The 15,547-nt window shown below is 49.1% G+C and overlaps 2 protein-coding genes across 2 annotated transcripts; one reads left to right on the top strand and one right to left on the bottom strand.

Annotated features, from left to right (window-relative positions):
* Positions 1-102: 102 nt before the first annotated feature.
* Positions 103-6,521, top strand: Ube4B (Ubiquitination factor E4B). Its single transcript, XM_064685119.1, has 9 exons — positions 103-499; positions 1,588-1,830; positions 1,906-3,378; positions 3,447-4,018; positions 4,502-4,898; positions 4,965-5,077; positions 5,137-5,461; positions 5,528-5,870; positions 5,927-6,521. Exons 2-9 carry the CDS (start codon positions 1,660-1,662, stop codon positions 6,193-6,195), a joined length of 3,663 nt encoding a protein of 1,220 aa, XP_064541189.1. The 5' UTR covers positions 103-499; positions 1,588-1,659; the 3' UTR covers positions 6,196-6,521.
* Positions 6,522-6,575: 54 nt separating this feature from the next.
* Tor (serine/threonine-protein kinase Tor) lies at positions 6,576-15,205 on the bottom strand. The gene is made up of 5 exons (XM_064685118.1): positions 14,661-15,205; positions 14,366-14,583; positions 13,736-14,302; positions 12,679-13,415; positions 6,576-12,616 (listed from the first exon to the last, which is right to left on the bottom strand). The coding sequence occupies exons 1-5, from the start codon at positions 14,884-14,886 to the stop codon at positions 6,949-6,951; spliced, it is 7,416 nt and encodes a 2,471-aa protein (XP_064541188.1). The 5' UTR covers positions 14,887-15,205; the 3' UTR covers positions 6,576-6,948.
* Positions 15,206-15,547: the final 342 nt, after the last annotated feature.

The raw sequence follows: 15,547 nt of genomic DNA, 5'->3' as shown, positions 1-15,547 counted from the left end.
AATTAGCTCACTTCTTGGACGTTTGCCATTCAGCCGTTTACGTAGGCACCTATTTTTATCGATAGTTGCTGTCGCTCATCGATATATCTATCTGTCGATATAACATCAACAATCCTAGTTCTAGTTTGACGGACGCAGTGTCTAAAAATTAAAAGTAGAATAAAAAAGCTGTGCAAACGTGTGCAAAATCTCGGCACACGCGGGTCCTATAACGTGATTGTGATTGTGAGCCATAAATAGTTGAAATTCTGTAGAAACCTGTAAATATTGGCTTTGCGAGGCCAAATAGAGGTGTTCTGCCAGAACAAAAGAGAAATTTTTGTGCGTGTCACCGTCCGTCATCCTCCACCCTCCTAAACGCCTGCGTTGCGATCAGCAACGACACAAAACGGTAAACGTTGCTAGAGGCCCAACGAAATGCAATAGACATAGACTTTGCCCGCATTTCACAATTTTCATGAATTTCTCATTGTGACGGCAGGTGAAAGTGCCATTTCAGGTAAGCATAGGTTATTGGACATTTTCAACCTATATCGTGCGTCTTTATGTATATCTGTTTTTGTAGAGCGAGCTATTCCGAAAATGCGCAGATGTCATTTACTTTGAAAAACATGGCCCCAGAATCGAAAACAAAATATTTAGACTAAATATTTAGGGTGCTCCTAGGATATACGTATATTTATCGATAACTGTTCAAGATTTCTTGGAAAACTAACAACAGCTTATGAGTCAACCGCTGTTTGATGTTTTTAGAAGTACCTCCTTGTTTACGTTCGTAATGATAGAAATTTAATTTAGATATCAAGCGATTTAAGAACCGTATGTTAGGTTATGGTATAAGGGCCGATTTACTATACTTTTTTTTCGAATTTATCTCGGTAACATCACATATGAGACAATGCCAACTATATGAATATGATCAGCTTTCATTCTCGCATGCAGTTCTTTTTAATTAGTCATTTAAATATTTGCGTAAATTATATTTTCGCCATGTCATTTTGTCAACAGAAAGCCCTTGTCAGAAATACTCAGCTGCTTGGCATATATAAAGATATAATTGCGCAACCTGCTTGGTGTCCGTCTAACCAACCTTAATTTTGGGTTATAATAGGATAATCAAAAAAATATTTAATTTGTGCATCGATGTGATATCGATATACACTTGTCACTTGTTTTGATATCGTTTACTGCAGTCCACCTGCAGTTGTTCACCCCGCATTCGCTGGTTGACAATCAGATAACGTCTGCTTGGCTCTGGGGCTCTAAAAATAGTCGCTGCCCGTTCTGTATAGTTGTCTTCGTTTCGGCTTTTGTCATAGGTCAGAATTCGACTAGTGCGTAGTTGATCTTAAGATCACAAAGAACAAATTAGCTGGCTGTGCCGTCTGCAGTTGGATGCTGCGCAGCCAACGAATCATTGTCTTCTCGTGAACTTGACGTTGACCGCTGGACTTTTGTTTATTTGTTAAATGCGCGTGGCAATTCAGTCAATCGCCAGTCACTCTCTCAATTACTGTTCGTACGCTCTTACGATCTCACTCGCTGTCTCTCTCGTTTCATTGTTTGGTTCGTTAACCCGTGGAGCAGAAGAACTACGCATCAAGCAAACATACGGGAACTGCTAGAGTATTAACCCAACTGCTCAGCTGAATAAGCGATATGCCGGAAGAGGAGCCAACACAAAAGCCCATGGACGAGCATCAAGAGCAGCCACAGGCCGAACAGATGCCCAGAGATAGCGATGCTAATGCTGAGGAACAGCTGCCGCTGCAGCTGCCGCCACATACCCCGTCTACAGATTTTGTTGTAGCGGAGCTTTCCGCTGAAGAGGCAAGCATCTTTGAAAGCTAAAACAAATCCCATCTGTGTCTTGTCTAACGGTTGCCAAAATTTTGTTCTTTACAGATACGCGCCCGACGGCTGCGCACTTTGGCGGCGCGCAGCAGCGCCCACATTCCCGCTGCCGTACCGTTGGCAACAGAGAAACCAACTGCACGCATCCAAGCAAATACCCCAAGTGAATCGCGTTTGGTGCGCGAGGTGTGCGCCAGTTCGAGCAGCATGGAGACGGGCTCATTGGGCGACAAAGCGCCCATAACATGGTCAGAGCTGGGCAGTAAGTCGGACATGGATGTGGAAATGAAATCGGTGGCTTCGACGCCCATACAGGACGTTGAAATGACATCCGCACATTCCATCTGCGTACCCAGTACCGTGCTGCTCAACTCAGAGCCAAAGACGCAGCCAATCGTATCTAATACGGAGTCATCGCGGCTTAAAAGCGCGGACGAGCGCAACGAACAGCTGCTGTCCAGGCTGCTGAATGCTACATGGAATGAATTCGGATGTGGTTCCATTATTTGTGCACAGACCGCCAGCTTTTTGGAGCAATATCCAGAACTACGCTTTGAGTTTGAGCCGATTGTCACAAGTGTTCTGCTGGAGACGGCATTTAAGTTCTACAACGATGAGGTGGACGACAGCTTTAAAGTGGAGGGCGAGACACCACTTGCCACCGGTCTGAGCGACGCCAATGGTGATGACAAGGAATTCTCGTCGGCCAAAAAGATTAAGAGCGACGACACCGAGGTGCAGGAGATATTAGCTAATGCAGTGGCCTCCAGTGGAGCCGCTGAGGAGGATCAAGGTGCAAGCGCCAGCGCAACGCCCAGCCAGACCGAGATAACACCCAGCGATGCATGTGTTCCCTGTGTGGTGCCGCCTCCCCTGAACATTGTGACAACCTCCAAGCACAATGCCATGCTCCATCTGCTGCGCTGCTATCAAAATTATCAAACCGAGTGCGAAAGATCCAGAGCCAATGAATCATCCAACCAGCCAGTTGATCACAGCACGCAGCAGGCCCTGGCTCTGGCCTTTCGAAACATTATGCGTGTCGCTGTGCTGGTGCTAACGGATCGCATACAACAGAACCTCAATTATCAGCTGGATCAGTCTACGTTGCTGGAGCTTATTTACATGGATCGTGTTAGCGAGTCGTTCCTCGTCGATCTGGTGGCCGAAACGCATCAACAGCGCGAAGTCTTCGACACCATATTCGGGCAATTGTTGCGCGGTCTATTCAGTGGCATGCAGCGAAATATTTGCAGCTCAAAGATCAACACACAGCAAATCGAATGGCTGTCCAAGTTGGTGGTCATTAAAGTGGGCAATGTCCGGCCAATTGCCGATCTGGTTGCCCGCCAACCCAACTATATACCGCCCATATGCACCAAGATACCGGGTCGAGAAATTGTCAAGTGCAGTTTTCTAGGTCCCTTTCTGTCGGTCTCACTATTCGCCGAGGAAAATGTCAAGTTTGCCGAGTTCAGCACCAAAAACAAGCTCGAGGATGCAGCCACATCGCGACTACGTTGGGTAAGCTTTTTGCGCTTAGTCTCCAAATAATAGCAGTTCCCTGTATTTGTATTATTTATCTCATTCAGGAGCTCCACTCGATGCGCTCTCACATGCATACGGTTTTCCACTCGCTGTGCGTCAATGCCAGCAGTCGCCCCCAGACGCTGGAGTACATTGCCCAAATCCTGCGACACAATGATCGTCGCGTGCAATTCGCCAGCGATGAAAAGCTGCTCGCTCGCGATGGCTTTGTTATAAATCTGATGAGCGTGCTGCAGCAGCTGTCGGTCAAGATCAAACTGGATCGCATCGACGCCAATTTCCACTACTACAGCAATTCGCTGGTTAACATTGAGCAGGACACGAAGATCCGTTACAGCGAGGAGGAGTACAAGAGCTTTTTGGCCCGTGATTTCTCAGCGCCAGCGCAGAATGTCAATTTCCAAACGCAGTGCTGGTTCCTTACACTGCAGGCTCATCACCTCGGCTATCTGCCGGCTATTCAGCGCTATCGCCAAAAGGTGCGCGCCATCAAGGAACTGCAGAAGCTAATTGACGAGCTGGATCGCACCAAGCCACATTGGGTTAACTCGCGCTATGCCAATCGCAACAATCAGTTCAAGGAGCGATGGGAGAAGCAACTGCGCAAACTGAATCGGTACGAAACCCAGACCCATATTTTAGGGCTCTACACAAACCTCAAACTGTAGAAATTTAATAACTCCATCCGCAATGTTAGAAAATGTAACACATAGAAGAACCCAATTATATACTTTATAGTATATTTCTGTTCATTATCAACAGCCGACTCAATATAGCCATGTTCATCTGTCTGTTTCTGTCTAAAGTAGTCTACTCATATAGAAGAATCGATTTTTGGCCTAAGACACTTTTAGGCCATATGTATGTTAGGGTACTAAGCCTTCGGCGTGCCGAAGTGGCGGTTATAGACTGCTGTTTAATCGATCAATTGCATATCTATGCAAAAGTTTTGACAAGTTAAAAAGTATTTTCGATGAAATATTTATAGTTTATGGCTGTGATTAATTCATTCAGATTTCTTAGAAGCGGACAGACATGTTTGGACTTACCCCATTGCTATCCGCGAAGTAATTTGATCTCGATCTATTTCCCCTAACAGATCCAAGACATGCAGTGAGATAACGCTTCTAGATCCTGCGCTGCTGCAGCGCTGCACTGAATTTTATTCGACGGTGTGCGAGTTTATGCTTTATCAATTCGAGGGCCGTGCAATTGAGGGTCCCTTCATCTCGAAGCTGCAGGTGCAGCAGCTAAAACCGACTGATGCATTTTCTGCACTGCCCGAGTGGTATATCGATGACATCGCCGAGTTCATATTGTTTGCCATGCAGCACGCCAATGTGGACATCAGGCAGGGTATCGATCATTCGATCATCACATGGCTGTTGACCTGCGTCTGCGCCTCGCATCTTATCAAGAATCCCTATGTAACTGCCAAACTGGTTGAGGTCATGTTTGTCTTCTCCCTGAAGCCAGCCAATTCGGTCAACACAGCGGTCAGTAAATCGACGAGGTATTAAAAGTTGTCACTGAATTGATTGGTCTTTTTGTTTTTCAAACAGATGTGGAATCATGAGCTGGCGCAGAATGCGCTGGTCAGCGCGCTAATGCGATTTTATGTGGATGTGGAGACCACTGGCCAAAGCACTGAGTTTTACGATAAGTTTACTATAAGGTGAGCTGAGCTGCAGCAATCACGTAGAACTTTTCATTGAATTAATTTTATATTTTTAGATACCACATTAGCCATCTGTTCAAATCCATGTGGGAGAATCCCATACACCGGCAGGCTGTCATCTGTGAGTCGCGCCAGGGCAATCAGTTTGTCAAGTTTGTCAATATGCTGATGAACGATACGACATTCTTGCTGGACGAATGCCTGGAGAATCTAAAGCGCATACATCTAACGCAACAGCTGATGTCCGATGCACAGAACTGGAGTGGCATGAGCGCCGAGCAGCAACAGAGTCGGCTCACCCAGCTGGCAACGGATGAGCGGCAATGCCGTTCCTATTTAACGCTGGCGCGTGAGACTGTCGATCTATTTCATTATTTGACTGTGAGTTGTTTAAAGTTGTTTGTGGTTATTTTTGGATTGTTATTGAACTTTTTTGATTTACTGCAGAGCGACATCAAGGAGCCGTTTATGCGCGCCGAGCTGGTCGATCGCCTCAGTTCAATGCTGAACTTTAATTTAAAACAATTGGCTGGGCCCAAGTGCAACGATCTGAAAGTGAAGAATCCAGCCAAATATGGTTGGGAGCCGCGCAGTTTGTTGGCCCAAATCTTTGATATATATCTCCACTTGGACTGTGATAGATTCGCGCAGGCTTTGGCCGCCGACGAGCGCTCATTCGATGTGCATATCTGCAACGAGGCAGCGTCTCGCATTAAACGCCTAGCGCTACGTTCCGGCGTGGAGGTGGAGCGTTTCAAGGCGCTCACACAGCGGGCTCATGAGATTTATGGTAAGAGTCCTTGTTCTTTATAAAGTTTATTTGCTGAAGCAATTGTTTCCCTGCAGTTTCAAATCAACAGACTGAAGATGAGTGTGCCGATGCGCCGGATGAGTTTAAGGATCCGCTTATGGACACCCTTATGTCGGATCCAGTTGTGCTGCCCTCGGGCACGGTAATGGATCGTGCAATTATCACGCGTCATCTGCTCAATAGCTGCACAGATCCGTTCAATCGGCAGCATCTCACCGAGGATATGCTGGTGCCCAATATTGAGCTGAAACAGCGTATCGATGCATGGCGCAAGGAGCAGCGGGGCAAGCGAAACAATAGCTAAGGTGCCGCCAGATCCTGAACCATAATCTACAAACTAACGTAGCTTAATGTGCAGTTTTAGTGTCTACCTATATCTCTATGCAAATATTATTATAATTATTATATATGTATATGCGCTTAAACAGCTGCTAGAATTTAGTTCACTTTTTTGTTTTTCACTTGGGGTAGTCGCAGTCGCAGTTCTCAAGATTCTCAAGTTCATCACATTACAAAAATATTCTTGTTTTCAGATTTCTCAAAACTTATGTATATGTTAAAAATGCAATAATTTTAATTATTAAAGTACATATTGTATATTGCTTAATTGATTGTTTTTGTATAATTTCAACTTTAAAAAAAAAAAACAACGCGGTTTCTGTATAAATTCACGTTCACAAATACTTCAGTTATTATAATAAATATATTTTTTGTAATTTCAATTTAACGTTTGGTGGTTTACGCTCTTCCATTGAGCCCGATTTCGGGGTGGGTTTTTTTCGGAACGAGCTACGACTACTCCAAGTGTTAGGTGCCACAGCTTGGCTCGTGCTTAACAAAATTTGGAATTTAATTGCAACTGGAATTTACAATAAAGTTTTAATGAAGCGCGTATTGCTAATATAAATTATACATATACATAAATGTGTTAGTGTGTGTGTGTGTGTGTGTTTTAATCGTAACCGTGTAACTGCATATTTATTTGTTTTATTCGCTCAGTCTCAGATGGATGCATGGCCTGGAGATTGATGGGGCAGCTGGTGGCAGGTGGGTCATATTACCAGAAGGGACACCAGCCAATATAACACTGGCAGAGGTTCTCATTGTTCGTCGCCTGCTGTATGAGCAGCTCCACCTGCTGCTGCTCCGTCATCTCGGTCATTTGGAAATCTGTGCCGGTTAGCTTCCGATTGACACGCTGTATAACCATGCTGGCCTTGCTGTTGGTCACATCCGCCACATTGGTGTAGCCCGCATGCAGCTGTTGTGCCTCGTATGTCTTGGACTTGGCTAGCGGATTGCCCTGCAGCAGTGACTCCTGCTCAATGGAGTTGCTTGGACTGCCGCCGCTGGCACCTGCAGCAGTTGTTGCTGTTGTATCATTGGCCTTCTTGTCCACATCGAGCAGACGCCAATTGAGCAGCGGATCGTACACGAATGCCTCCAGTACGGCCATCAGCGAATCCTTGTTGCGACGCAGCACCAGCATAACGCTCTCGCAGGTGCGCCGATAGGTGCCCTCAATGCCGGTGACCTCCATGGCCTTGATGAGCATTCGTGTCAGCCGGAAGGGTATCTTCTCGGGAAACTTTTCGCGAGTCATCGCCACCTCGAAGCAATCACCAAAATCAATATGCAGTATCTTGCCACTCATACGATCCAACATCAGATTTGAGGGATGACGATCACCCAGGCCGAGTATATAGCCCACCATGGACATGACCGCCAGCGAGCGTGTGTAATTGTTGCGCCGCTCGAACCACAGCTCCGACGAGGGCGACTTCAGCCACAACAATTTGGCCAGATCATCGCCCTGGGTCTGACCGAGAGCATATTCGAACACCTCCACCTTTTGCATAAGCGTCAGATGATCATAGTCGGGCGCATAGTTCAGCATGGTGCGATGCTCCTGATTGAGCGGCACCTTCTTCTTTTCGCGGTAGTCCCGGATGAGCGTGTGCAGCGTATCACAGTGCGGCACCCAGCCAATCAGTCCGGAGTTGGTGCTCAACGGTATGACGGCATAGCGCTGGATGGCCAGATTGCGACGGAACGTGTCGGGATCGTCGAGCAGGAGCGTATTGACCAGCGAAAAGAGCTGCATGACGCGCTCATCCTGCCGCAGATCCTCGTGACCCTTCAGCAAGTACATATAGTCCTTGCCGTTGGAGCCGCGTATGCATAGTTTGCGCGGTCGCTGCTTGGACGTGATCACCTGCAGATTGGTCTTGATGTGGTTGATGCGTATTAGCTCCTGGCCGGGATTGTAGGAGCCCGGCACGGCCAGTTCCAGATTCTTGCAGGTCATCAACTTAGGCGACACATAAGGCAGCTCCAGCGATGTCAGCTGTGGCAGCTGGCGGGATATCTTCTGAAACACATGATAGTATATATCCCAGGCACGATCCAAGTCCATGAGCACAGCCGACGTCTTATAGCGCTGCGTCCACTCATACGCCTCGGTCAGCTCACGGCCGTAGGCCTGCGAGAAGGAGGTCTCCTTGAGCGTCTGTGGGCCGCGGTCCAGCATGGCGTGCAACGGCTCCAGAATCTCGAACATGCCCTTGACATTGCGATCCCCGAAGTAGAGACGTGAAGCCTCCTCCAGGCCCTCGTGCCACTGCTCGTGCCAGAGTATGGCCACGCGTATCAGCTCCTCGCTGCACATGACCGCCTGCTCGACCAGCGTGGGCGAGTGCTTGCGCATCGAGTCGAGTATCTTGAAGGCGGCATTTTTGCGCGCCAGCGATGCGGACTTGGAGGCCACGGTCAGCGGATAGACGAGCGCCTGCGGATGATTCTTGCCAATGTCCATGAGCAGTTGATGGATTAGCTGACCCACCAGCTTACGATGCGTATCGATGCGGGCAATCAGCTGTGGTATCACCTGCAGCCAGGTGTTAATCTCAATCATTTTCATGCCCGAGAACAAAGCCTCATAGACTTCCGCATGGTGTCCATAGTCGAACCAGAGCGTCAGCAGACGCAGCGTATCCTGCAGCGAATTGCCACGGATTAGGCTAATGGAGCGGAAGAAGCCCTGCACCGCAGGCACCGCATACTGTTGTATGATCAGATGCTCACTGTCCAGTCCCAAGCCCATGGATGCGGGCGATTGTTGGCGTTGATTTTCGAGTGCCTGCTTTTGGGATTGCACCACCTTAAAGTTCATGTAGGCCCACAAATGCCACGCCTTGTACCAGTTGGGATCATAGTTGGTGGCCTTCTCAAAGCACTCCAGAGCGCCCTGCACCGCATCCGGATTGGGTCTGTTCTCGTGCAGCTTGTTCTGCCAGGTGGCCAGCCGCAAATAGCAGCGCGCCATCAGGCGCTGATCCTGCTGCTTCAGTGCCTCCGACGGCAGGCAGCTCAACTGCGTGCTGTACGTGTTGACGAAGTCCCGCAGCTGCTTGTACGCCAGCTGTGGCTGCGAGGAGGCGGCCAGATATTTGGTATAGGCATAGGTGACCTGCGGCTGGTTGCACGGCAGCGGCTCGTCTGGCGCAAGCGCTGGATCCGTGCCCAGCAGCATGACCAGCGTCTTGTGCGACAAGTACAGAGAGCCGCTCTTCCTGCACAAGCTGGCATACTTAAGCCAGGTGTGTATATACTCGTGCGGCTTCACAACCAGCGAGTGCACCTGGATAATGCGGCGCCAATCCTCAACCAAACGCTGTCCGCCCTGCAGACGCTTCCACCACATAGCCTTGAGCGGTTCGCGTCGTTCCGGTATCAGCTTGTACTGTATAACCTCCTCCAGTTCGGCCAGCATCTGAACGCAGACCATGGCGCCATAGGCACGCTCGTAGGACTCGCCAGCCATGGAGGTCAGCTCGGTGTCCAGCAGGTCGCGGGTCTCATCAATTAAACGCTGGGCCGTCTCAAAGTCATCGTGATGCACGGCGAGCACAGCGCGATAGAAGCTGCCGTCCTGTGTGTCCACGGGTATGCAGCGCACGTATTCCTGCATGCCATCCCAATCCTTGAGGCCCCAGGCGGCAACGGCAGCCAATGGGCTGGCGCGCGACTTGGCCTCCGTGCTAAAGTTGGGCCATTCCTCTTTGCATCTGGTGCTCAGCTGGGACCAATCGCCGAGCGCCTCCAGGCAGCGCATATGTCCGAGACGCGCATCCAGATCATTGGGATCGGCATTCAGATTAAGCTGATAGTGATGCAGTGCCTGATCCCAGTTGTGCAGCTTCTCGTACCAGCGTCCGTGGACGCTGCCCTCGCTCGCCGTGTTCCGGTAGGTGGTGAGCAGACCTTCGGCGGCTTCGCGCTGCTGCAGCTTGTTGTTGATATGAATGAGTGACTCGAAGACATGCGCCTCCTGGCGTGGCACAAACTCCTCCTCCTTGTAGCGCAACGCCTTGGCATACGCTCGACACGCCATGGCATGTGTGCCCAGCAGCTGTGTCTCAATGGGTATGGGATCACGATCGCAGTGCTCCATAAACTCGGCCAGATTGAGTATGGTCTGTGTGATCTCGGGCATGTCCGTGACCTGCAGCGCCTGTATCAAAGACTGGGTTAGCTCGTGCCTGTGCTCAGGCGAGAGTTCAGTCCAGCATGAGATGAAGGCCGCATTAAACAAATCCCGCAAAAGTGTATCATAGTCCTGGGCCAGCACACAACAGGCGCGCAAGGCATGCGATGGCGACTCCTTGAGCAAGCCTATGGACAGACGCTTCAGCCACTCTACCCAGTCGTCCTTTGAGACGCGCCGCGTCACCTGCCAGGCGGTGCGCAGCGCGTTCGTGGACACCTTAAGATTCTTGCTGCTGCTGTTGCTGTCCAGCACAAAGGGCTCATTGTATTTGGGCTTCGCCTGGCGCTGGCCAAAGTCGCCGCCAATGCCAACGCCAATGCCGCAGCCATCCGCCAAGGTGCTGTTGGATTGAATGCGGGCGAGCAGCTTCTCGTATTCGGCGTCCACGATGCGATGCTTGTTAATGGTGCGCTGCACCATGGGCACAAACACCAGATACTTTTTGCCCAGCTGCTTGACCAGGGAGCGCAGCGTGGTCATTGCCTGTTCGCGCAGCTCCGGCTCCGTTTCCAGTACACGCACCAACGGATGTATAATGCGCGAGGAGAAGTCCGTAAAATCCAGCTGGCTAGCCAAGCTGTTTATCGTCTCCAGCGCCACCAGGGACACCTGCTGAGGCACATACGGCGAGTCAAAGAACTTGACAATGGGCGGCACAATCAGCGGCAAATAGTAGCCCAGGGTGCTGCCAAATTTCTGCAGCGCCTGCAGCAGTCGCCGTGTAACCATCCGATCCTTGGAGTTGTCATGCTGCAGTACACGCAGAATTTGCGGTATGAGCTGCGCCAGATAATCCCGAAATTCGCAGCCGAGGGCAACGGCAATCTGTTCGATCAGATTGATGAGCGTGGAGTGAAGCGGCGTATTGATGGTCCAGAATTCCTTGATCAGCTTGAAGATGTCATCCATGTAGCTGATGATGTGCAGCTTGACAAAGGCCACCAGAATGGCCAGCTGCTGGAAGAGGAACTCGCGCAGATTATTGTCCGCGGTGCGCACATTGTCCAGCAGATTGGGCAGCACCTGTGCCAGATACGGCACACACTTGATGCCCAGCGTGTGAAAGATGAAGGTGACAGCCTGCACGACGCTGGTGTGACGTGTGCTCAGAGTTGGATCACGGAGGATACGCATGAGCGCCGCAATGGCCACAGCTGGATAGTACTCATCCAGGGCATGGGAGCCCATGTTCACAAGCAGCTCGGCCGTGGAAATGTCCTGGCTCTCGTCCGCCTTGCCATCCGAATAGGCAATTAGCACATTATCCTTTTGGCTATCAATCAGGCCCTTGTTCATTTTATGCTTGTACGGATCCATTGCGCCAAGCAGGCCCAGCACGCGTATCGTTTCGCGGCGTATGGAGCGACGCTGCTCGGTCTTTAGGAAATTAATCAGTATATCAATTAGCACTGGATATTTGTGATAAGGGCTGACCACACGCCCTGTGGCGCTTATCAGCTGGCCGAGTGTCCAGAGCGCGACGCCACGCTTGTCCGGGCTGCCCGCATCGCCCAACATCTCGAGCAAGATGGAGAGCAGCTCATCTGCCCAGAGCTCCATTTCGTTGGAGCCGCCATTGACCTCGGCTAGATCGCCAATGGTGCGCAGCACATTGAGCACCACGCCCGGATTAGACTCTGGCTCGTGCAGCTTGGGCACTAGCGCTTTAAGTATTGGGTTCATATAGGATGAAATAAGACGCGGCGTGCTAATGACTAGATGATCCAGCATACGTGCGCTCTGCTCCTTGTTGCGGCTCATGCCCGAGTACTTCAAGTCCGTGAGCAGCTCAATCATGGTGGTGCGCAGCTTGGGCATTACGTAAGCGGGATTCATGGAGGACAGCCGCCCAATGGTGACCATGGCAAGTTCGCGTATCTCGAAGATCTCATCGTGCAGGGTTATGAATAGGGCATTTAGCGACTCCGGCTGCGCCAGCTTCGCATCAAAAGTTTCGTCCAGCGAGCGAAGTATGCGAATGCGCACATTGTAGTCCATGTCGGTGATGGCCACCGACAGCAGACGCTCAATCACATGCGAGACCGTGTCGCTCAGCGTCTTGGAGTTCTCCATGCTGTCCGACGACTGCACGGCCAGCTTGAGCAGACGCGTACAGGTTTGCACCGCTTCCAGCCGTATTTCCTGATGCTCGTGCACTATAAAGAAATCCGCGCAGCTGCAATGAATGTAAATATGAGTGAATGCTTTAAAAGATTGGCGGATTTAAGTGGCGCTTACCGCTGCACAAAGTCGAGCATATTCTGTTCCTCGAAATTAAAGGTGCCCAGTGTTCTTAGAGCCAGCACAATTGTGGGGCTATCGGCACTCTGGAGCAGCAGCGAGGCATCAATGCTGATGGGCGGCATTGTGGCATATGGTATGGTCGCCGGCTTATTCATAAGCACCTGGAAGAGCACGCCAATCAGGCCATCCGTAATAGCCGACTTTAGCTGCGGAACATTCTCGGCCAGCTCGCGCAGACAAACGGTCAGTGCTGCCGAGAGGCCTGTGTGAAACATTTGCTCAAGAATTTCACGCACATCGTCCGCGATTTGTGACTTGACCGCATGCGCCAGCAGCGTGATGCAGGCAAAGACCGCTGCATCGACGGGCGGTTTGCGTTTGCTGGCCAAATCCTTGGCGGGCAGCGCCTGCTTAATGCTGACCATAATATGCTTCAGATGTTTCTCTATATCGCTCTCCACGGCCACGGCTATGTAGCCAAACGTGATGTACGCCACATTGCGATCCTTTTCCTTGCCGCGCAATATCGACATTAAATGTGCCACACAAGTTTTCAGATATTGTGCCACAAACACCTCGCGATTAAAGGCAGCCAGACGGGGCAAGATCTGCAGCAACGCCTGCTGCACATATGGCGACTTTGAGGTGCGCTGCTCCAGCACATTGTCGCATATGGTTATGAAGTGCTCCTTCAGTATCTCGTGGGCGTAGGCTGACTCCAGTACGTTTAGCTGCAAAAATAAACAAAAATCGTTAATAAAATGGAATGGTAAATATGAGCTAGCTTTAAAGCTATAATTATACAAAATTATACTATACTGATTGGTAGCATTCAGCATTACCCGGATTATTTTTCTAAACTTTCTTATAGTAATAAATTGCTAGGAAGTTCCATTTTCCGATCGAGCACAGAAGCTTCAAAATAATTATTAAGCTAAGGGATAATCAATTAAAACAATATCTACATTTCAGATAAATGAAATGAGCATAAATAATACCTCTTAAACAGATTTATGACTCGATTAATTGATAGAGTATGTTTTTCGCTTACACTCGTCAGCTTGTTGCCCGCCGCATTGTGCTGCTCGCCCTCCATTTGCATCTGTGTGCTGCCCAGTTTGTCAACGAAAGGCACCTTCAGGCGTGGCACAATGGTGGTCAGTTGATTGCCAACTGATGAGGAGTTGGTCGCTTCCAGAAATTTATTGTGCTGCGACTTGGGAAAGAGCATCTTAAGCGTTGTATATCGGCGCTCCCAATGCGCATTGGCGCAGCGGAAGAGCTCATTGAAGACAATGAGGCCGCCGTGTATGCGATCGTCGCGAGTCATGCCTTTTTGCTCCTTGCCCGTGAGCACATCGCTGCTGAAGCTGCTGCTGGCCTCCTCATAGCAGATCTTATACCACTGCGGCTCACTGGATTGTTTTGTGCTCTCACGCTGGGCGGTCACGATGAGTGCGGCGCGCAGGGCCTCGCCGGCAGATTCGCGTATCGCTGGCTTCGGATCAAAGATGGCATTAAAGATGTGCTCGAAAAATGTAAGAATTTGCTGATAGAAATACGTGGGCAGAGCAATTGCCAGCTCACGTAAAATAAAGACGGCTGCGTGACGGCGATACTGTAGAAAAAAGATATTTAAATATAATTTTTCGAAATGGTAAACAATTTGATCGCTATGCACCTCTTGTCGGTCGCCACTGAGCATTTCAAAGGCCTTTTTGATGTCGAAGTCAAAAGATTCCGCACCCTTCGAGCCGGGCATATTGGCCAGCTTGACCAGGGAACGTGCCGCAATTTCCATTACGGACACATCATTGATAAGCAGCAGATCGCGCAACCGATTGAGGTACGGCGATATGCCTTTGCGCGTAATCAACGCGTCGCCGCTTATGAGACACTCTGGCAAACAGAAGCAAGAACAAGATATTAGCCAAGGGTGAAGCCCAGAGGTACCTGCTATCGGAATTGTTACTCACTCATAGCCAGGGCGCCACCCTTCTTCTCATTGATGTCCGCCGCATTGACCATGTTGAAGATATGATGATCGAAGTCGTCAAAGAATTGCACCAGCTCTTCTTGCGACATCTCGCGCAGCTCTGTTTTGACATACAGGAACAGGTCCTGTGCCGCCTTGTTTTGCACATTGCGATTGCGTGATTTGAGTCCGTTGACGAACTGCTGCACAATCGAGGATGTCGACATATTTACGTTCAATAGTTTCTTGGGTCAGGGGAAATCCCCAAGCGCCTGCAATTCAAAGCAGGTGCACCCACGTCCAGTCGAGACTTTGAGGTTATAATTTGCTTGCCCGGAGTCTGAGTCTGTCTGGGCACGTCACGCAATGTTCCACAGCTTGCGTTCGGCACTTTCACATGTTTGTGTTATGCGTTGCACCGCGACAATGTCAATAAATGTACTTTTTAAGATATATCTCGTTCTCAAAATTACTTGGCCCCTGTTTTCGCTAAAAGTTTGTTTTGCAGCCGAGACGGTAGTAGAGATGTGACCGAACAATTCCTAGCTGCAATTTACACGATAGTTAAAATATCGATAGTTTAGTGCTTGGCTCACTGATGCGATAACATTTCGACTTATGGGTATTTACACGTACCAGCAACATGTTACAGTTTTAAATACAAAAAATTTTACTGAGCTTCAATATAAAAATAAATAAAGTAAAATTTAAAAACATAAATGTTAATGAACATGTTATGTTCTAAATATATGCAGTATAGTGCATTTAAATTATGCTGTATCGAGCTAACTTTTATTTTCAAAATAAATAAAAAATACAGATATATTTATTTTGTATATATAATAAATATATATAAATAAATAAAAATAACTCAAGCAAGCACATTTT

Source organism: Drosophila montana, unplaced genomic scaffold (assembly GCF_035044405.1).
Source record: "Drosophila montana isolate Dmon_TW-CO22-7 unplaced genomic scaffold, ASM3504440v1 contig_3013_1, whole genome shotgun sequence".
Lineage (NCBI taxonomy): Eukaryota > Metazoa > Arthropoda > Insecta > Diptera > Drosophilidae > Drosophila > Drosophila montana.
Note: the sequence above shows the minus strand (reverse complement) of the source record. Positions and strands in the feature narration are given on the sequence as shown.

Excerpts from the sequence above, each read along its gene's own strand:
- Tor (XM_064685118.1), bottom strand. The coding sequence starts at position 14,886 with ATGTCGACATCCTCGATTGTGCAGCAGTTCGTCAACGGACTCAAATCA. Across the intron at positions 14,584-14,660 it reads GGGTGGCGCCCTGGCTATGA|AGTGTCTCATAAGCGGCGAC; the intron begins GTGAGTAACAAT and ends TCTGTTTGCCAG. Across the intron at positions 12,617-12,678 it reads ATGCTCGACTTTGTGCAGCG|CTGCGCGGATTTCTTTATAG; the intron begins GTAAGCGCCACT and ends CATTCATTGCAG.
- Ube4B (XM_064685119.1), top strand. The coding sequence starts at position 1,660 with ATGCCGGAAGAGGAGCCAACACAAAAGCCCATGGACGAGCATCAAGAG. Across the intron at positions 1,831-1,905 it reads CGGAGCTTTCCGCTGAAGAG|ATACGCGCCCGACGGCTGCG; the intron begins GCAAGCATCTTT and ends TGTTCTTTACAG. Across the intron at positions 4,019-4,501 it reads CAACTGCGCAAACTGAATCG|ATCCAAGACATGCAGTGAGA; the intron begins GTACGAAACCCA and ends TTCCCCTAACAG.